The 23,046-nt window shown below is 36.8% G+C and overlaps 1 protein-coding gene across 2 annotated transcripts in view; it reads right to left on the reverse strand.

The window, feature by feature from the left end:
- Positions 1-23,046, reverse strand: part of DPYD (dihydropyrimidine dehydrogenase) — an 817,544-nt gene that overhangs the window by 393,470 nt on the left and 401,028 nt on the right. For both annotated transcript variants that reach the window (XM_082616443.1, XM_082616442.1), the window contains one exon: positions 2,287-2,502. In XM_082616443.1, the coding sequence (XP_082472569.1) occupies positions 2,287-2,502 (216 nt within the window). The remainder of the gene's footprint in view (positions 1-2,286; positions 2,503-23,046) is intronic.

Consider the following 23,046-nt stretch of genomic DNA (forward strand, 5'->3'; position numbering starts at 1 on the left):
ACTTCATCAAAACTGTATTGTGAAATATTAATATTTCATATGATAACAAAACTGCATAGAATAACCTTTGTCATATTAAGAGCATCCAAATTTCAAATGTCAAGACTCTGAATTTTAATACATTTTAAGTAGACTCTTGAAATTGCATACTAAACTGTAATAAGGCTAATCTAAATTGGTATGCTATAATGCCACACAAATGTATAGTACATATAATACTTTAATAGATGTCTTTAGGAAGAGGCTGTGAAAAACATGTGTTTATAATACTGAGTTTTACACCACAATATTTCACCAATAAGAAAGCACAAAACTCATAAGACAATAATAAATTCACAAAAAATTAATCACTAATTAGAGACAATATAAGAACACAAAACGAAAAGAAGTAGATCTCTATGAAGCAAAATGACTACTTTGCAAAATCAAGTACGGCAAAAAGTCATTTTTGAAAATAGAATTATATAAGCCCAAGGTGGCATTGTTATTTATGTGATTACAATCTGCACAAATACATTTAAAATAGTTTTTGCACAAATATTTTGTTGTACGCACCATCAATGTAAGTAAAGTGGAGCTTCCTAAAACCCCCGTCATTATATTTTATGTGCCAACTTTAATTTGCATTTGTCCATAACTCTCCTTTTGAACCAGCATCACAGACTTCTGCATTGGTAGGTTAAATTCAAATTGGAGGTTCAGAAGGAAGTTAGCTCCCACATTTATTTCTGCTGGTGATCCTAATAAAGGCAACTGCTCTTAGGTTATTGAAAGAGACAGCTTCACAAATCAATGCATGTCACCAACAGAGTAAAGACAGATGTCTCTGATTAATCAGAATTCAATTTTTGTAAGCAAACAGGAAGTTCAAAGCAACCACTTTTTTTCCCCTACAATTCTTCCCTTATACCTGATTAGCCACCGATTTCTGTTTACATATAAAATTTTTTAAATAGCATAACTAAAGTAGTCATTAAGTGATATCAGAGACTCAGTTTTTCTCAACGGATTAAACATTTGGTTATAGCTTCCAAGTAATTCTTAAAGGAAGAATTGAAATAAAAACAAATGTAATGTCAATATTCTACAAGGTTGTAAACAATGGATTAATGATATTCTAAAGCTAAATCCCATATGTTGTTTATTTTTACACTTTGTTTAACCAAAGTATTTCTAAGTATTCAGCCAATTTATGAAGAAACCTCTCTTTAGCTATTTAAACATAAAAATATTTAACTTCCTTTTTCATGCACTAGTTTTCTAACTTTTGAGGGTTCTCTAGATAGTCTTGATCACACTTACACATAGCATCTTGTAAAGCTGTCAGAATAAAACAGCTGTGATGTTTTAGCCATAATAATGCCAGCTATTGATCCTAGTAAGAGGTGAAAGAAGAAGAGAATGTGCTTGATGGGGCATATTTGTTGTATATTATTTTCTTTGCCTAAGGATAAGGCTGATTTAAATAATGATACTCTTTTCTCAGTGAGTAGATTCACACATTCTTATACATTAATTATTACTAACTACTGGTAAGTACTAAATATATCGATAGGTGTAGCATTTAAAATTTTATCAATAAAGGGCCTTAAAATGTTAAATTTTGCTGCTTTTTTCTAATCCAAAACCGTATAAGGATGAAACCCTCTACTGCATAAATTATTCCACTTTGAAAACATTCACTTATATGCTTTCTGTACTTTAAAGAATCAATCTGAAGTTTAATATGCAGTTTATTTTCTACTAAGTATGTCCACTTGCATTGTCAGTACAAAGTCATAATATCAAATTAAACTCAGGTATTGTATTTGGGGAAAGGTTTCTGTATTTAAAAATTCAAGAAGAATCTTATTCCCAGCACCAGTAGTTACAATAAGTGATTTTTTTTGACATGACTTTGATTCCAGGATTATGTGCAAATAAAACTCATTGTCTAACTTTCAGTTGAGGCATATGTCCTCATTCACATACATCCAGAAATCACAAAACAATTAATAATGCCAACATAAGAATAAGTGAGTTTGTGATTATTAAATGAAATAGACACTGTAGTATTTATATTTTTGACGCTTCTTAGACAAAACACAATGAAAACTCTATGCCATTCCACCTCTATGGGACAGAAGGAATAGAAGGAAATTAAAGACTCATTTGTAATAATAGGTTTTATCCAATAGTTTAATAGCAGTTATTTATAGGTCAGAAAAATCTTCCCATTATAATATTTATGCCCTAATTAAAATACATGATAGATATTTAAACATGACTTCAAAAATAATTTCTTACCTTATCAAGAGAGAAAGTTTTGGTCACAGCAAAGCCCCATCCAGCTTCAAAAGCTCTACGAATCATTGATGAACTGGTAGCTGGAGTTGCACTGGCAAGACCAAAAGGATTTGTAAACTTCAATCCAGCCATTTCCACACTAATATCCACCAGATCAATAGGAGTATAAAAGAGGGGTAGTTCAGGCGTGGCAGAAACTGAAGCTCCATATTGTGACTACAAAAAAACAAATAGCCAATAATTATTCTTGTATCACATCTGATTTTTCCATATAATCTTTTACAAAAATCACTTCAACACAGCATTTAAATTAATATAGATTACATCGGTCTGTTTGGAATGATGAAAATTAGCAAAAAAGTCAGTTAGCAGAGAACCAAATTCATATAATATCATCTTTTTCTAATTTAAAAGGTAGTTTAGAGAGTACTAATGGAAATAATATCAATTAAATAAACAATAAAACTACACTGAACATTCTGAGATTCAAACACAAAAGGGAATAATTTCAGAATTTATCTCCTTGGTCCCATTAGCCCAACCTTTTTGTACTTAATTTGTGGAAATGTCTTTAGTGCTCAGAGGTACAGGCAACAGCAAGTCAGGAGTCCTAAATTCAATTTCCAGTAACCTCACTCTATTTATGAGATTTTAGGAAAGGCACCTAACACATCCTTTCCTTTTCTCCTTTACCGTTTTCAGTACAGCAGCATGAATGCTGGTTGCCTAATTTCCTACCTCCTAGGGATACTGGAAAATTCAGGAGATCAAGAGCCACAGGGAGACATCTAATTTGGAAAGTGGGTAATGTATTCATGTGCATGAGGGGACTTTCTTCAGAAAACAAACAGGTTCCAAACAGTATAGAAATTTCAACTGTAATCTCTCAAAACTGTAAAATTACCTTTGTTAAATGAACATAGTAAAAAGCAACTTTGCATTACTGGAAAGATTCAATCAAAAAACCCTTTACAAAGTGCATGGCCCACAGAAACATAGTAGGTGCTTGCTAAATGTTGTCTCTCTGATTGCAGAGGTTATTGAACATTTCATCAGGTCTTTTGTTTGTAAAATGTCTCTGTCTCGGAGGAGCTTCAAGATGGCGGAAGAGTAAGACTGGAGATCACCTTCCTCCTCACAAATACATCAGAAATACATCTACATGTGGAACAACTCCTACAGAACACCTACTGAACGCTGGTAAAAGACCTCACACCTCCCAAAAGGCAAGAAACTCCCCACATACCTGGGTAGGGCAAAAGAAAAAAGAATAAACAGAGACAAAAGAATAAGAATGGGACCTGCAACAGTGGGAGGGAGCCGTGAAGGAGGAAAGGTTTCCACACACTAGGAGCCCCTTCGAGGGGGAGACTGCGGGTGGCAGAGCAGGGGAGCCTCGGAGCCACGGAGGAGAGCGCAGGAACAGGGGTGCGGAGGGCAAAGCGGAGAGATTCCCGCACAGAGGATCGGTGCCGACCAGCACTCACCAGCCCGAGAGGCTTGTCTGCTCACCGGCCAGGGCGGGCGGGGCTGGGAGCTGAGGCTTGGGCTTCAGTCGGAGCACAGGGAGAGGACTGGGGCTGGCGGCGTGAACACAGCCTGAAGAGGCTAATGCGCCACAGCTAGCCGGGAGGGAGTCCGGGAAAAAGTCTGGACCTGCCGAAGAGGCAAGAGACTTTTTCTTGCCTCTTTGTTTCCTGGTGCGAGGAGAGGGGATTAAGAGCGCTGCTTAAAGGAGCCCCAGAGATGGGCGCGAGTGGCGGCTAACAGCGCGGACCCCAGAGACGGGCATGAGACGCTAAGGCCGCTGCTGCCGCCACCAAGAAGCCTGTGTGCGAGCACAGGTCACTATCCACACCTCCCTCCCGGGAGCCTGTGCACCTCGCCACTGCCAGGGTCCCGAGATCCAGGGACAACTTCCCCGAGAAAACACATGGAGTGCCTCAGGCTAGTGTAACATTAGGCAGGCCTCTGCCGCTGCAGGCTCACCCCACATCCACACCCCTCCCTCGCCCTGGCCTGAGTGAGCCACAGCACCCGAAGCAGCTGCTCCTTTAACCCCATCCTGTCTGAGCAAAGAACAGATACCCTCAGGTGACCTACAAGCAGAGGGGGAGCCGAATCCAAAGCTGAACCCCGGGAGCTGTGTGAACAAAGAAGAGAAAGGGAAATCTCTCCCAGCAGCCTCAGGAGCAGCAGATTAAATCTCCACAATCAACTTGATGTACCCTGCATCTCTGGAATACCTGAATAGACAGTGAATCATCCCAAATTGAGGAGGTGGACTTTGGGAGCAACGATATATATATATATATATATATATATTTTTTTTTTTTTCCCTATTTCTCTTTCTGTGAGGGTCTATGCGTATATTTCTGTGTGTGATTTTGTCTGTATAGCTTTGCTTTTAACATTTGTCCTAGGGTTCTGTCCGTTTTTTTGTTTGTTTGTTTTTTTGGAATAGTTTTCAGCACTTGTTATCACTGGTGAATTTGTTTTTTGGTTTGGTTGTTCTTTCTTTCTTTTTAAAATTACATTAAAATAATTTTTTAAAATTATTTTTTATTGTTTATTATAATAACTTAAAAAAAAATCTCTTTCTTTCTCCCTTTTATTCTGAGCTGCGTGGATGACAGGCTCTTGGTGCTCCAGCCAGGCATCAGGGCTGTGCCTCTGAGGTGGGAGAGCCAAGTTCAGGACATTAGTCCACCAGAGACCTCCCAGCTCCATGTTATATCAAATGGCGAAAATCTCCCAGAGATCTCCATCTCAACGCCAAGACACAGTTCCACTCAACGACCAGCAAGCTACAGTGCTGGACACCCTATGCCAAACAACCAGCAAGACAGGAACATAACCCCACCCATTAGCAGAGAGGCTGCCTAAAATCATAATAAAGTCACAGATACACCAAAACAAACCACCAGACGTGGACCTGCCCACAAGACAAGATCCAGCTTCATTGACCAGGATACAGGCATTGGTCCCCTCCACCAGGAAGCCTACACAACCTACTGAACCAACCTTAGCCACTGGGGGCAGACACCAAAAACAATAGGAACTATGAACCTGCAGCCTGCAAGAAGGAGAACTCAAACACAGTAAGTTAAGCAAAATGAGAAGACAAAGAAACACACAGCAGATGAAGGAGCAAGGTAAAAACCCACCAGACCTAACAAATGAAGAGGAAATAGGAAGTGTACCTGAAAAAGAATTCAGAATAATGATAGGAAAGATGATCCAAAATCTTAGCAATAGAATGGAGAAAATACAAGAAATGATAACAAGGACCTAGAAGACCTAAAGAGCAAACAATCATGAGCAACACAACAAATGAAATTAAAAATTCTCAAGAAGAGATCAATAGCAGAATAACTGAGGAAGAAGAATGGATAAGTGACCTAGAAGATAAAATAGTGGAAATAACTACTGCAGAGCAGAATAAAGAAAAAAAAATGAAAAGAATTGAGGATGGTATCAGAGGACTCTGGGACAATATTAAATGCACCAACATTCGAATTATATGGGTCCCAGAAGAAGAAGAGAATAAGAAAGGGACTGAGAAAATATTTGAAGAGCTTATAGTTGAAAACTTCCCTAATATGGGAAAGGAAATATTTAATCAAGTCCAGGAAGGACAGAGAGTCCCATACAAGATAAATCCAAGGAGAAACACACCAAGACACATATTAATCAAACTATCAAAAACTGAATACAAAGAAAAAATATTAAAAGCAGCAAGGGAAAAACAACAAATAACATACAAGGGAATCCCCATAAGGTTAACAGCTGATCTTTCAGCAGAAACTGTGCAAGCCAGAAGGGAGTGGCAGGATGTATTTAAAGTGATGAAAGGGAAAAACCTACAACCAAGATTACGCTATCAAACAAGGATCTCATTCAGATTTGACGGAGAAATTAAAAATTTTACAGACAACCAAAAGCTAAAATAATTCAGCACAACCAAGCCAGCTTTACATCAAATGCTAAAGGAACTTCTCCAGGCAGGAAACACAAGAGAAGGAAAAGACCTACAATAACAAACCCAAAACAAGAAGAAAATGGTAACAGGAACATACATATCGATAATTACTTTAAATTTAAATATATTAAATGCTCCAACCAAAAGACATAGACTGGCTGAAGAGATACAAAAACCAGAGCTGTATATATGCTGTCTACAAGAGACCAACTTCAGATCTAGGGACACATACAGACTGAAAGTGAGGGGATGGAAAAAGATATTCCATGCAAATGAAAATCTAAACAAAGCTGGAGTAGCAATTCTTATGTCAGGCAAAATAGACTATAAAACAAAGACTATTACAAGAGACAAAGAAGGATACTACATAATGATACAGGCATCAATCCAAGAAGAAGATATAACTATTGTAAATATTTATGCACCAAACATAGGAGCACCTCAATACATAAGGCAAATACTAACAGCCATGAAAGGGGTAATCGAAAGTAACACAATCATAGTAGGGGACTTTAACACCCCACTTTCACCAATGGACAGATCATCCAAAATGAAAATAAGTAAGGAAACACAAGCTTTAAATGCTACATTAAACAAGATGGACTTAATTGATATTTATAGGACATTCCATCCAAAAACAACAGAATACACTTTCTTCTCAAGTGCTCGTGGAACATTCTCCAGGATAGATCATATCTTGGGTCACAAAACAAGCCTTGTTAAATTTAAGAAAATTGAAATCGTATCAAGTATCTTTTCTGACCACAACACTATAAGACTAGATATCAATTAAAGGAAAAAATCTGGAGAAAATACAAACACATGGAGGCTAAACAATACACTACTTAATAACCAAGAAGTCACTGAAGAAATCAAAGAGGAAATCAAAAAATACCTCGAAACAAATTACAATGAAAACAGGATGACTCAAAACCTATGGGATGCAGCAAAAACAGTTCTAAGAGGGAAGTTTACAGCAATACAATCCTACCTTAAGAAACAACAAACACCTCAAATAAACAACCTAACCTTACACCTGAAGCAATTAGAGAAAGAAGAACAAAAAACCCCCAAAGTTAGCAGAAGGAAAGAAATCATAACGATCAGATCAGAAAGAAATGAAAAAGAAATGAAGGAAATGATAGCAAAGATCAATAAAACTAAAAACTGGTTTTTTTGAGAAGATAAACAAAACTGATGAACCATTAGCCAGACTCATCAAGAAAAAAAAAAAAGACGACTCAAATCAACAGAATTAGAAACGAAAAAGGAAAAGTAACAACTGACACTGCAGAAATACAAAGGATCATGAGAGATTACTACAAGCAACTATATGCCAATAAAATGGACCACCTGGAAGAAATGGACAAATTCTTAGAAAAGCACAACCTTCCGAGACTGAACCAGGAAGAAATAGAAAATATAAACAGATTAATCACAAGCACTGAAATTGAAACTGTGATTAAAAATCTTCCAACAAACAAAAGCCCAGGACCAGATGGCTTCACAGGCGAATTCTATCAAACATTTAGAGAAGAGCTAACACCTATCCTTCTCAAACTCTTCCAAAATATAGCAGAGGGAGGAACACTCCCAAACTCATTCTACGAGGCAACCATCACCCTGATACCAAAAACAGACAAAGATGTCACAAAACAACACAACTACAGACCAATATCACGGATGAACTTAGATGCAAAAACCCTCAACAAAATACTAGCAAACAGAATCCAACAGCACATTAAAAGGACCATGCATCATGATCAAGTGGGGTTCATCCCAGAAATGCAAGGATTCTTCAGTATATGCAAATCATAATAACAAATTAAAGGAGAAAAACTATATGATCATCTCAATAGATGCAGAGAAAGCTTTCAACAAAATTCAACACCTATTCAACAACAAAATTCAACAACAAAAACCCACCAGAAAGTAGGCATAGAGGGAACATACCTCAACATAATAAAAACCGTATATGACAAACCCACAGCCAACATCGTCTTCAAAGGTGAAAAACTGAAATTATTTCCCTAAGTTCAGGAAGAAGACAAGGTTGCCCACTCTCACCACTCTTATTCAACATAGTTTTGGAAGTTTTAGCCACAGCAAGCAGAGAGGAAAAAGAAATAAAAGGAATCCAAATCGGAAAAGAAAATAAAGCTGTCACTGTTTGGAGATGACATGATACTATACATAGAGAATCCTAAAGACACTAGCAGAAAACTACTAGAGGTAATCAGTGAATTTGGTAAAGTAGCAGGATACAAACTTAATGCACAGAAATCTCTTGCATTCCTATACACTAATGATGAAAAATCTGAAAGAGAAATCAAGGAAACACTACCATTTACCATTGCAGCAAAAAGAATAAAATACCTAGGAATAAACCTACGTAAGGAGACAAAAGACCCATATGCAGAAAATTATAAGACACTGATGAAAGAAATTAAAGATGATACAAATAGATGGAGAGATGTACCATGTTCTTGGATTGGAAGAATAAACATTGTGAAAATGACTCTACTACCCAAAGCAATCTACAGATTCAATGCAATCCCTATCAAACTACCACTGGCATTTTTCACGGTTCTAGAAGAAAAAAATTCACAATTTGTATGGAAACATAAAAGACCCTGAATAGAAAAAGCAATCTCAGAAAGAAAAATGGAGCTGGAGGAATCAGGCTCCCTGACTACACACTACACTACAAAGCTACAGTAATCAAGACAGTATGGTACTGGCACAAAAACAGAAATATAGATCAATGGAACAGGATAGAAAGCTCAGGGATAAACCCCCACACATATGGTCACCTTACCTTTGATAAAGGAGGCAAGAATATACAATGGAGAAAAGACAGCCTCTTCAATAAGCAGTGTTGGGAAAACTGGACAGCTACATGTAAAAAGAATGAAATTAGAACACTCCCTAACACCATACAAAAATAAACTCAAAATGGATTAAAGACCTAAATGTAAGGCCAGACACTATCAAACTCTTAGAGGAAAACATAGGCAGAACAATCTATGACATAAATCACAACAAGATCCTTTTTGACCCACCTCCTAGAGCAATGGAAATAAAAATAAAAATAAACAAATGTGACCTAATGTAACTTAAAAGCTTTTGCACAGCAAAGGAAACCATAAACAAGATGAAAAGACAACCCTCAGAATGGGAGAAAATATTTGCAATTGAAGCAACTGACAACAGATTAATCTCCAAAATTTACAAGCAGCTCATGCAGCTCAATATCAAAAAAAACAAACAACCCAATCCAAAAATGGGCAGAAGACCTAAAGAGACATTTCTCCAAAGAAGATATATAGATTGCCAATAAACACATGAAAGAATGCTCAACATCATTAATCATTAGAGAAATGCGATATCATCTCACACCGGTCAGAATGGCTATCATGAAAAAATCTACAAACAATAAATGCTGGAGAGGGTGTGGAGAAAAGGGAACCATCATACACTGTTGGTGGGAATGTAAATTGATACAGCCACTATGGAGAACAGCATGGAGGTTCCTTAAAAAACTAAAAATAGAGCTACCATACGACCCAGCAATCCCACTACTGGGCATATACCCTGAGAAAACCGTAATTCAAAAACATTCATGTACCATAATGTTCACTGCAGCTCTATTTACAATGGCCAGGACTTGGAAGCAACCTAAGTGCCCATTGACAGATGAATGGATAAAGAAGATGTGGCATGTATATACAATGGAATATTACTCAGCCATAAAAAGAAACGAAATTGAGTTATTTATAGTGAGGTGGATGGACCTAGAGTTTGTCATACAGAGTGAAGTAAGTCAAGAAAGAGAAAAACAAATACCATATGCTAACACATATCTGTGTAATCTAAAAACAAATGGTCATGAAGAACCTAGGGGCAAGACAGGAATAACAACACAGACCTACTAGAGGATGGACGTGAGGACACAGGGAGGGGGAAGGGTAAGCTGGGACAAAGTGACAGAGTCGTAGTGCATATATGGACATATATACACTACCAAATGTAAAATAGCTAGTGGGAAGCAGTCGCATAGCACAGGGAGATCAGCTCGGTTTTTGTAACCAGCTAGAAGTGTTGGATAGGGAGTGTGGGACGGAGGGAGGCGCAAGAGGCAAGAGATATGGGGATATATGTATATGTATAACTGATTCACTTCATTATAAAGCAGAAACTAACACACCATTGTAAAGCAATTAGACTCCAATAAAAATGTTAAAAAAAAAGTCTCTGTCTCTCTCCTTCTCTTCCTCCCTCCCTTTCTCTCTGTTTATCTCTGAAAGACAAATAATACTGGCAAATATAAAGAGGATGAATTTTCTCAGCCAAAGTGGTTACTGAATGGACAGGTCTAGTTAATTCTAAAATTAGAATTCTTTTCTCTTGTGAATCATCACTCAAAAGTTGTTTGAGCAGAACTTTAATTTTACAGGAGTGTGTCTTATGTAGATAAAGATTGCCATGACCTGCATAAAAATTATTTCTACACCTCCACCATTTATTATGCAAAGTTAAGTTCACGTAATATGTAAAAAGGCATCAAACTTGTCAATTGAAAGACTAATGTGTCTCTGGTGCCTGCAAAGAGGTACCTGATGGCATCTAGCCTTCAGCTGCAGCAGGCATCTTCTGCCAACAATATTTTGGGTTTCAAGGGACATTTCTGAATATTGTGCATTCCTATTGTGAGCATAATGTCTTCTGTTCTCACATGGATAGCAATACTATTAAAAGGATTATTAGCAAAGACAAAAGTTATAATGTATAATATAAGGAAGTGAGGGATAATCTGAGTCATGTTAATTTGAGGTGTGTCTGTGTCTGTGTGAGTATGTACAGGGATAGGTGAGGTAATAAACACCTTCGGTGAGATTTTCTTAGCTCTGAATAATCATAATTTAAATTGAATCAAGGAATCTCAAGGTTAGACTATGGAAGAATTTCCTGACACCACAATTTGGTTAACACCAGGGAAATTTTAGAAGCACCTTCCGTGTTTGAGGAACCTTAGAAACTTTGGGCAATCTTTGATCTGATGATGATAGCAGAAATACTTATGGTTCCATGTTCATTATTAGGTGAGGTGAATGACACTACATTTTCTCCTTTTTTCATGGCTTTGTACTGAAATAACTAATCTCTTCAATCTCACAGATGAATTTTAGTTTGTCAATAATTATAGCTATATAGCATTAGACAATAGCCCAAGGACGTAGATATATATGTGTAGTTTAACTTGCATTTCTGAATTTATGTAGTTTTAAATACATAAAGTATTGCTTTGGAATTCTTAAGAAGGTTGCTGCCTTAATATTTAGAAAGGGAATGATGTGGTCAAACTCTGCAAGATTTTCCTTAAGCTTCAAAACAAAAACGAAAAGCAAACAACGAAACAAATAACAAAAAAATCAATATACAGACAAATGTCAAATGAGAAGTATAACTTCTTATAAAAATGTGTATTTTATCTCATTGACAAAACTACTACTGATGTATATGCAGATATGACATAACCTAAAATCTTTAGTTGTAATAGGCAGTCTTTTTTCATACTGTACATACAGGGCTATTTTTTTTGTTTTGTCTGTGCCTTTTTACCACAGTGTGGTGCTACAGCAAACCAGTCTGGTCAACCTCATACTATACTCAAGCCTTAATGTACGCTTCATTTTCTGAAATTTAAAAGTTCCCCTCTGCACCCTTGCTCAGGGAACTTAAGCATCTCAGATTTCAGCTCTCACCACAAGGCTAATTCCTCCCAAATCCAAATTGCAACCTCCAAATTCAGATTTCCAAGAGACTTCAAGACCTTTGGATGTGGATGCTTTGTCGTTAATTCAAACTCAACTCCTTCAAAGTGTACCTCATCATACATTCCCTTCTAAAGAATATGTTATTCAGATTTTCAGTTTCAGACTGTATTATTTTTCCAGTCATCTGATAGTGTTAGTAAGCAATGAATGTAAGAAACAACCTAGATGTTGATTAATGAGGACTAGCTCCCCAATGATACTACTGTACAAAGAATGTTAGGAATGACACAGAAAAAAAGAACGTATTGACATAGAAGAGTGATTATCCTGTAATAAGTGAAAAAATTAGTGATGAACAAAACAGACAAGATCTCTGGAGCTTACATACAGAAAAATGTAAATAAAACTACCAACCAACCAACTGAACACAAAATTAAAACCACAGATCATTCATCACACTGCCACTTGTCTCCATGCATTATCTTAGGTATTCTGGCTAGCCTGAAATATAACCTAACACTTTCTTCACCCATCAAGCTCCTAATCATCCTTACAAACTCAACTCATTCATGCAAGAATATGCTTCCTGGGGCATTTCCTTAATAGACTTCATATAGTTGTCTAAAGTAGCTGACTCTTTTCTTTGATATTTTATCATTTAAAATATGGCTGTACCTCAGTAGTCATCATACTGTGCAGTACATGTTGATTTTCTCTTCAAACAGAACATAAGCTCCTTGAGGGCAGTGACTATAACCTATTCAAATTAGTATCTCCATTAGAAGTTGAAATATTTGCAAAATATATGTTTAGATTACATTATATCATATTATATATAAAATACTTACTCTTAAAGGCAAATCTGCCCCTTGTAGAGACAAAGATAAATAAAATCACTTTCCCATAAGGCAACCCTCATTATTTATATATTTATAATTATTTTTAGTACACAATGCTTTTCGACATTCTCATTGTCCTTTGTTGGATAGCTCATTTACCTTCTATTTTCTGAAACTGAGGAGTCTGCTAAAGTAGTTAAAAGGGTTAAATACAGGAACTTGAATTTAAAAAAATTTCCCCCTTCTCTCTGCTCTCTAATTCAGGAATCAACTTATAATCTGAACATCACCACAATATCTCTGGTTGTTCAAAATGCACTTAATAGAAACCAAAAGAAAACTACAGAATCAAAAGAGACTGAAGTGATAAAGAACTGAGATCAGGATGGAGGGCAAGGGTAAAAATAGAGATTAAGGAAAAACTAAATATTCAGCAGATTTTTAGAGAGTAAAAATAAAAAGTAACACTTCCCTTTTTATAAAAGCCATTGTCAGCCACATGAGATATTGAGAATGAGAGAGATGTCTAAAGATGACTTTTGTAAAAATTTGCTTTTTCCCCCTCAGAATTTTTTAGGGGAGACTGAAAAAGATTTTAGTTACTTACAATTCAATCTAAGAAAAATAACTCGATGACATGCATGGACCATGAGAGTTCCCAAATTTATATGAGTTACACGTAAATGTTCTCATTTCATTTCCATCTACAAAATCCTTCAAGGAGCTTCACTACCTGCAGAATACAGCATAATCTCTTCAGCACTATATAATCCCAGTTGTGATCTGGGCTCTTCCCTTTCCCTACACTTTCTAATCACATCTTTCACCCTTTCTAGTCTCATCTACTACCATTCCCTCACAACACCTTATGCTTCAGTTTATTAAACCACTTATAATTTCTCAAACAAAACAATGTCATTAATGCATCTATGAATTATGACTTTTTATTTTTCCTAAAATGTTACTTCATGCCTGGCTTTTCTGCTCTGAAAATTCCAACTAATCCTGCAAGAGTCAGTCTTGCTGTCATCTCCACCAGGAAACTTCCCCAGCATTCCACAAGCTCACTTGTTCCCTTATCATACTCTGTACTTGGTTGCTTACATGTATGTGTCTCCCATCTAATTTACTTTCAGCACCAAGCATAAGACTTAGCAGAAAGACGCTTAAAATATTTGTTGAATGCATCAGACTACTGTCCATGGGTACTTAGCCTCTTTTTTACATCAGTTCCCATAAGATGATAATCAGTTTAGATGAAATAATCATTAACTGTATTCCAGATATTTTAAAAGTCCAATATTCTATTATTTTAATGTAGAGTAACATTCAACTCTTACCTCTTGAAGACTACTGAATTTAGCAAAGGCTCTCAAAAGAGCCATCTAGTAGGAATGGTAAATAACTGCTCTAGGCAATCAAGTTCCTATGTAAATACAGGTATTCTATAATGCAGTCACACAAAGTGACGTAAAAATTCACCTCACAATTTTGCCAGGATCCAGCTTAAAATAACACATTTTTCGGTCCTCCATGACTTTTAACTTCCAGATTCAAATGGACTCCTTTGGTTCCAAGTAACAGAAACTAGGTTCAGAAGGTTATTATGAGGGTATAGAAGTATCTCATGTAACAGTAGGAAAACAGCAAGGCATCCAGGAAGGGCTGGGAATCCCCATGGAAAGCCATAGGATCTGTCTCTTGCTCTCTCTTCTGTGTGCATCTAGGTTTATTCTGTCTCTGCAAATTGACTTCCTCTGCTTCATTATCCAGAATGGTTGATACTTTATAGGTCTAGCCCAGACATTTTTAACTCTACTTTCTAAAACATTTGGAGAGTTTTTAAAAATTCTGATGTCTTGGCAAGAGAGACGCCATGCTAATTACATCAGAATTGCTCTGAGTAGGACTCAAGCAGTGTAATTTTAAAAAATTTCTCCAGGAGATTGCACTGTGCATCCAAGCTTGAAAATCATTTCTTTAGCCGTATTAACGCTTCTCCTAATTCTTATTCTCAAGTGAGACATTCATGTTTAGCCACCATCATCTTAAATGTCTACATTTTTCAGATAAGCTGGGCACATACTCTAAAAAGTGCTTATCTGCTTAAAAGGCATTAGTTCTGACAACCATCAATACATTTTCCAAATGTTAAGGCCCACTGTAAAAATAGGTCACTTACTTTATTCTCAAAATGAACAAGATACTTGTCTATTTGCAAATAATACTTATGCTGGGCCCAGTGATAAGTGTTTTGTACTTATTCTCTCTTTTTGATCACAACTCTTCATGTTAGGCATCATTCTCCTATTGAAGATGAGAAAAGTGAGGTTCAAAGAAAGTAAATTACTTGTCCAAAGATAAGCAGCTAATACATGGTAGAGCAAGATCTGAATTCAGAGCTTTCCCTTACTACGTTATATCAAGTTGCCCTATTTACATAAACATTGTTTTTCTAAAGTATTAATGCCCTCAAAATAGGAAACTGACTTAAAAATTATTCATGATGGTTTGATTAAACACACACACACACATACACAAAACACATGTACACATGCACTGAAAAATCTATTATCAAAAATGAAAAACAGGGCTTCCCTGGTGGTGCAGTGGTTAAGAATCTGCTTGCCAACGCAGGGGAGATGGGTTTGAGCCCTGTTCCGGGAAGATCCCACATGCCGCAGAGCAACTAAGCCCGTGCTTACTACAACTACTGAACCTGCGCTCTAGAGCCCGCAAGTCACAACTACTGAGCCCACATGCCACGACTACTGAAGCCCATGTGCCTGGAGCCCGTGCTCCACAACAAGAGAAGCCACCGCAATGGGAAGCCCACGCACCACCACAAAGAGTAGCCCCCGCTCATGGCAACTAGAGAAAGCCTGTGCACAACAATGAAGACCCAATGCAGCCAAAAATAAAATTAATTAATTAATTAATTTAAAAAACCAAACAAACACTGGTGAACAGACTCTTATACCTAAGGTCCAAATTAAAAAAGAAAGAAAGAAAAAGATATACCAGTCAGCTATTAATGAGATAATCAATCATAATGGCTTTCATTTGAGAACAGAAATAAAAACAAGTACAATGCTACACTACAATGACCTATTATTTTATTATTACTCTTTATCACTGGTATTCTTCTATTATACCTGGCTGGGTCATGGAATCACAGACAGAAATTTGCATATATAATTGTTATTCTGTTGAGGGAAAAGCAAATCACATCATAATTATGTATCCCAATTTCACCTTTTCCTTAATTTGCTTTAGTAGAATGATTTTTTTAAAAGAAAACACTGTTAAAAGCAAGACTATTGGTAGTGTTATGTTTGATTGAAGAAGAGAAAATAACTATCACTATGTTGCTTGCTTCCAATTTAAAATTCTCAAACAGCTTTCACTTACTCATTTTATTTATATTTCATTGTGATATAACTATAATGGTCCCTATCTTGGGGTACAGCTGCTCTAGAAGCATCCATTCTGAGATTATTTTAAGGCAAAAAATAAATAACACTGTGCAGCTACTTACAGCTAGATTAATTCATAGGTTGGATTAATGCATTAATTAACTCCAGCTCAGTTACTTTGCCCTTTGAAGAAATATCTGAGGGAAAAAACTTACAAGGCAGAAATTAATTTGGATTAGCTGTTTCCATGATGGAAAGGCCTAGGTACAGTGATTATAATTATAACATAAAATCAGATTTCATTTCTCCATTTGGAGAAATTATTGTTTACAATGAAAATTTTGGAAAGATATGAGTCTATAAAAAAGTTTCTAAAAAATAATGATCCCATTTTATTCACTTATTTAAAGGACTATATTCACATTGCTTTTAATAAGATATTTGTAACCTGAACACAAAATAAGGCTACAAAATTAAATGATATTAACTCAAATCAATGTGATCTTTTTCTCTGTCTAAACCCTACCTCCACCCCTAACTACCAGCTGTTAAGCAACTTAAAGTAGTATCATGCAAACATTCCTCTGTTCTTCAATAAAAAAAAAACTATTCCTCCCTTAGTTTTTCCCATTTACTTTATTATGACACTGCCATTTATCCAGCTTAAGCCAAAAATCTGTGAATCGTTCTTGATATTGTTCTCTCTCATTCCCCATTTCTCTTCCACCAACAAATCTAATGACAGTGTCTCCAAAATATATGAATCCAAGCACTTCCATCCATTTTCACTGCCACCATTATCTCTTACTGGGACTATTTCTTACTGGTTTCCCCAGTTTCCCCATTTTCCTTGCCTCCTACTGAAATCCACTCTTTACTTTGCACCAGAATAGCCTTTTAAATACATAAATTTGATTGTTTAAAAATTTTCATTGGCTTCTCATTGCATTTTGTTAATATTCAAACTCTTTATTATAGTCTACAAGATCCTTCATGATTTGGTCCTCTGTCCCTATCCAAACTTACCTTATTCCACTCTCTATATAAGTATACATATCAGTCACGTGTGACTTCCACCAAACTCTATCTTTCCCTGGGGGTCTGCATGTACTCTTCTCTCTACCTGGCATGTTTTTTTTTTTTTTCTTTAATTCTTCAGTTTCCATGTAAAACTTTACTCCCATTTCCAAGTACCAGCACTTTTAGCAACTGCTATGGACTGAACTGTGTTCTCCCCAAATTCATATATTGAAGCCCTAACCCCCAAGGTGATGGCATTTAGAGACTGGGCTTTTGAGGGTTATTTAGGTTAAGATGAGGACGTGAGGTCATGGAGGTGAGGCCCTCACGATGGAATTAGTGCCCTTATAGGAAGAGACACCGACACCGGAGAGCTAGCTCACAGCTCACTTGCGCTCCTCTCTCTCTCTCTCTCTCTCTCTCTCTTTTTCTAGCTCACTCTCCACCATGTGAGTACACAGCAAGAAGGTGGCCATCTACAAGCCAGGAGAACCCTCACCAGAACCCGATCATGCTGGCACCCTGGTCTCAGACTTATAGCCTCCAGAAATGTGAGAAAATTAATTTCTGGTGTTTAAGCTACCCACTTCCTGGTATATTGTTATGGTGGCCTGAGCTGAATAATAGAGCAACTCAATGTAGAATCACCAATGAGTCAAGTGAACTTGTAAAACGTGCTTCCTAAATCTCATGTGTCCCATGACCTAAAATGTTTCCTAGGCATATTCAATTTTTCAACAATATTTACGAAGTGCTTACTATATGGTAGACATTGTGACCAGATCTAGGGACACAGCAGTAAACAAATTACACTTTCTAGTTTCATGGATCTTATACAGAGTGATGGGGGCTAGGGGGTGGGAGACAAACACAAACATAGATTAGTGTATCTGTGTGTGTGTGTGTGTGTGTGTGTTTATGTGTGTGTGTGTGTGAGATAGTGTGATTCATAATGAAAGATATATATTTGGTCTTTGTTCTGTTTCGGGCACATTGCTCCTAAAACTCTTGGACTTTCCTCAATGATGAAAACAATCGAAGTCTCTTTTGCTATGTCAATGAGGTGACTTTTGGAAAGAACCAAAGGATGGGGGCTGGTTGCCAGGAGAATCAACTTTGTGGTAAGTTGGAACTTTCAGTCCCACCCACCTGTCTCCCTGACCTCAGTGGAGGGGAGAGGGGCTGGAGGTTCAATCAATCGCCAATGGCTAATGATTTAATCAATCATACCTAGGTAATAAAGCCTCTATAAAAATCCAAAAGAACAGGATGTGGAGAGCTTCCAAGGTAGGAACATCAGATTTGGGTGAGAGTGGTGTGCCTGGTGAAGGCATGGAAACTCCATGCCCTTTTTCCATATCTTGCCCTATATAATAATTCTTCCATCTGGCTATTCCTGAGTTATATCCTTTTATTATAAACCTGTGATCTAGTAGGTAAAATGTTTTTCTGAGTTCTATGAGCCACTCTAGGAAATTAATTGAACCCAAGGAGGGGATCATGGGAACATCTGATTTATAGCCTGTCAGAAGTACAGATAACAACCTGCTCTTGTGATTGGCATCCTAAGATAGAGGGGGGTCGCTGGAACCTCCAATCTATAGCCTATTAGTCAGAAACACATGTGATAACCTGGGCTTGGTGACTGGTATCTGAAGTGGTAGAAGGGAGGAAAGTGTCAGTCTTGTGGGATTGACCTCTTCCCTGTGGGATATGACACTTATCCCCAGGTACACAGTGTCAGAATTGAGTTAAATTGTAGGATACCCAACTGGTGTGCTGAGCATTGCTTGGTGGTGTACAGAACCACTCCCCCTCTACACACACATGTTGGTATTAAGTCCAGGGACCCAAAATATTGTGTCTTAAAGTGGTTTTTCCTCAGAAACAGAATGCAGAATATGTGGGTTAGGAAATAGTATGGATGGGGTCAGGGAAGTTTTCCATTTGGTACCCACAGAGGCTTCTTTAATAAAGTAACACCTGAGCAGATACCAGAAGGAGGTGAGCAAAGGGTCATGTGTGTATCAACAGAGTTTTGGTATACCCTTTTCATGACGTTGAAATGAATGGCCCAATTTATCAATTTAGCTACAGCAATAACATTGGTTTCTACCTTCTACTAAGTATAATATCATCCATTAAGAAAACAGAATGTGTCAGTCTCCCGAGGCAATAGAAATAAAAGCAAAAATAAACAAGTGGGACCTAATCAAACTTATAAGCTTTTGCACAGCAAAGGAAACCATAAAACAAAAAGACAACCTATGGAATGCAAAAAAATATTTGCAAATGATGAGACTGTCAAGGGACTAATTCCCAAAATATACAAAGAGCTTATACAGCTCAATAACAACAAAAAAATAAACAACCCAATCAAAAAATGGGCAAAGGACCTAAACAGACATTTCTCCAAAAAAGACATCCAGAGGGCCAATAGGTAATTTCTCAACGTTAATTATTAGAGAAATGAAAATCAAAACTATAAGGAGGTATCATCTCGCATTGGTCAGAATGGCCATTAAAAAGTCTACAAAAAAAAATGCTGGAGAGGGTATGGAGAAAAAGGAACCCTTCTACACTCTTGGTGGGAATGTAAATTGGGGCAGCCACTGTGGAAACCCATATGGAGGTTCCTTAAAAAATGAATAATATAATTATCATATGATCCAGCAATTCCACTCCTGGGCATATATCCAGAGAAAACTCTAATGTGAAAAATACATGCACCCTAATGTTCATAGAAGCACTATTTACAATAGCCAAGACATGGAAGCAACCTAAATGTCCATCCACAGATGAATGGATAAGGAAGATGTAGTATATATACAATGGAATATTACTCAGCCATGAAAAAGAATGAAATAATGCCATTTGTAGCAACATGGAGGGACCTAGAAATTGTCATACTGAGTGGAGTCAGACAGAGAAAGACAAATATCATATGATATCACTTATATATGGAATCTAAAAAATAATACAAATGAACTTATTTACAAAACAGAAACAGACTCACAGATATAGAAAACAAACTTATGGTTTCCAAAGGGGAAGGGGGGACAAGGATAAATTAGGAGTTGGGATTAGTAGATACAAATCACTATATATAAAATTGATGAACAACAAAACCCTACTGTATACCACAGGGACCTATATTCAATATCTTGTAAAAAATTATCATGGAAAAGAATAAAAATAAAGAATATATATATATTTGTATAAATGAATCACTTTGCTGTATGCCAGAAACTAATACAACATTGTAAATCAACTGTACCTCAATAAAATTAATTAATTTTAAAATTAATTAAGTTTTAGAAAAGAAAACAGCATGTAGACTATTACACAGAACCTCTACTTCATACAACCATAAGGGCTGGTTAAAAGGATAATACAGTACTTTAAGAAATGGCTTCTGTTAGCCAAGGATCCCTCCCAAATAATAAATAACATGTTGACAAATTTTCGAAAGTGTCAGTCAAGAAGGTAACAATTGCCATATTCACAGGCCCAGGGGCAAATGCAGCGACACTGCTGACAAGATGTCAATGACTAGTGTAAGAAAAGCCTGGTGACCAGCACAAGGTGGTGCCTGACAGCAAATCCATGTAGTACAAAGGAGTCAGTATGAGCAAGGTGAGAGTGATGAAGGTAAATAACAGAAGCTGACATTTAAGAAAGGTGACAGCAGCAATGTTAAGTATTAAGACTTGGAATAAAAAGCTCAACATTGTAAGTCAACAACCTATCAGGCAATCCCTGCTTTTGTGTTAAGCTATTAACTCTGTATTTCTAGGAGGAGAAGTCTCTGATATAGGCTAAGGTGGGGATAGGATGCAGGGAGAAAACCAGTGCAGTCTCTCAGAGGTTATTTTGCCACCCTCAACAAGTCAGTTAGGCCTCTTTAAAACTCATTTGTCTCATCTTTAAAACAACGATTGTGAAGGATGTTGTGGGAATCAAACGAGAAAAATTGTAACACTGTTCTGCTCATTTTCACCCTTCCATTTCCATGTTAACTGTACCCCACCACCTGTTTTAGCAGTTGAAAGTAGCATTTATCACCAATGATCCGAGTGCATTTGTAAGATCTACTTCCTAAACCTCATGTGCCCTGTAATCCTCAGCATATTCAATTTTTCAACCACAGTTATCAAGTACCTACCATATGGTAGGCGTTTGTTGTCCAATCACCTACTATAACACAGGCGTTGTTCTAGGCATTGAGGATACCATAGAGAACAAAACTGACAAAACGTCACATTGAAGGCTACATTCCCATGGGATGTTGTCCTGCAGGCAGTGACTATGCAATATATGCTAAGTCATCCAAAAATGAAATAACATCATTTCGAGGGGTGGTTGTATGGATTACAAAAGCCCAGTACCCTTGTTCTCATCCCCACTCTGGTACAGAGCTCTCTGATGACTAGCAGGAACTTACCTACGTGTTCTGCCTTCCATAAGCTCAGCTAAAGTTCAGCCAAGAGAACACCACGAGGAAGAGGATGCACAGTTACTGAAAAGAACAGCAGGGTTGAGGATGAAAAAACTTGGCTACAGCCCCAACATGGCCATCACACAGTTTCAACACCTTAACGATGGCATTACATTCCTCCTGTTCTTTTTTGTGGATCTTATTGCTGTCTTTTATCTCTTTGAGGATCTTTAACATACTTATTTTAAAGCCCTTTCAGAAGATAGTTCTATTATTCAATTCCCCTATAACTTGAATTTAATCTTTCAAAGTCTGTTCTTCAGCTTCCTTCCCTATGTATTAAGTGGTTGAATCAGATGATATTCATATCTCTCTCAACCAACTTCAGCATAGGTTTTCTAATTTGTAAAATGGGGGGAAAATGGTTACTCCAGGGGTAATTTTTCAGTGTAACATGAATGTTAAGCTCCTAAAAAGGAAATGAGCATGTAGCAGGTATTCAGTAGATTAGATTCTTTATTTTTAACATGTATTATTTGGATTTCAGAACCATAAAAAATTATAATTTTGTCCTTTTAATGGATGAAAATAGTGAGGCACAAGATAACACATCAGAAACTTTAACAGGTTTCAAGTCTTTAAACTGGGAATTCCACCTCTATAAGTACATTGTGCTATCTCAGAGCCATTAGTGAGATAACCAAAAGGCAATATGACATTCCCAAAGGTCTGAAGGGAGAATTAATGAATAATTAAGTCAGGGCTTGAACCCAGGTCTCTTGACTTTTAGGTTTCCATTACATCACCTTATCAGGATAATTTTCTTTTTTTTTAATTCTTATTTTATATTGGAGTATAGTTGATTAACAGTGTTGTGTTAGTTTCAGGTGTACAGCAACGTGATTCAGTTATACATATACATGTATCTATTCTTTTTCAAATTGTTTTCCCATTTAGGTTATTACAGAATATTGAGAAAAGTTCCCTGTGCTATATACAGTAGGTCCTTTTTGGTTATCTATTTTAAATATAGTAATGTGTACATATCAATCCCAAACTCGGATTCTTTACAACTTGTATAAAAGTCAACTTTACTAAATCATTGAATGCAGAGAATAAAATTCTAGCTCAAATTTTCAACTGAGTTATTTTGCATTTGAATTTTCCCCACCAACCTAAAGATTTTTAGTTCTTTGTTCTACTGTGATATTGTCCTTAGCACCATACAGCTCTAGGCATTAAGGTGTTAAAGATTTGGCATAGAATTCTTAACACCTATAGCCCACTT

This window comes from Mesoplodon mirus (assembly GCF_964341445.2).
Source record: "Mesoplodon mirus genome assembly, chromosome: 3".
Lineage (NCBI taxonomy): Eukaryota > Metazoa > Chordata > Mammalia > Artiodactyla > Ziphiidae > Mesoplodon > Mesoplodon mirus.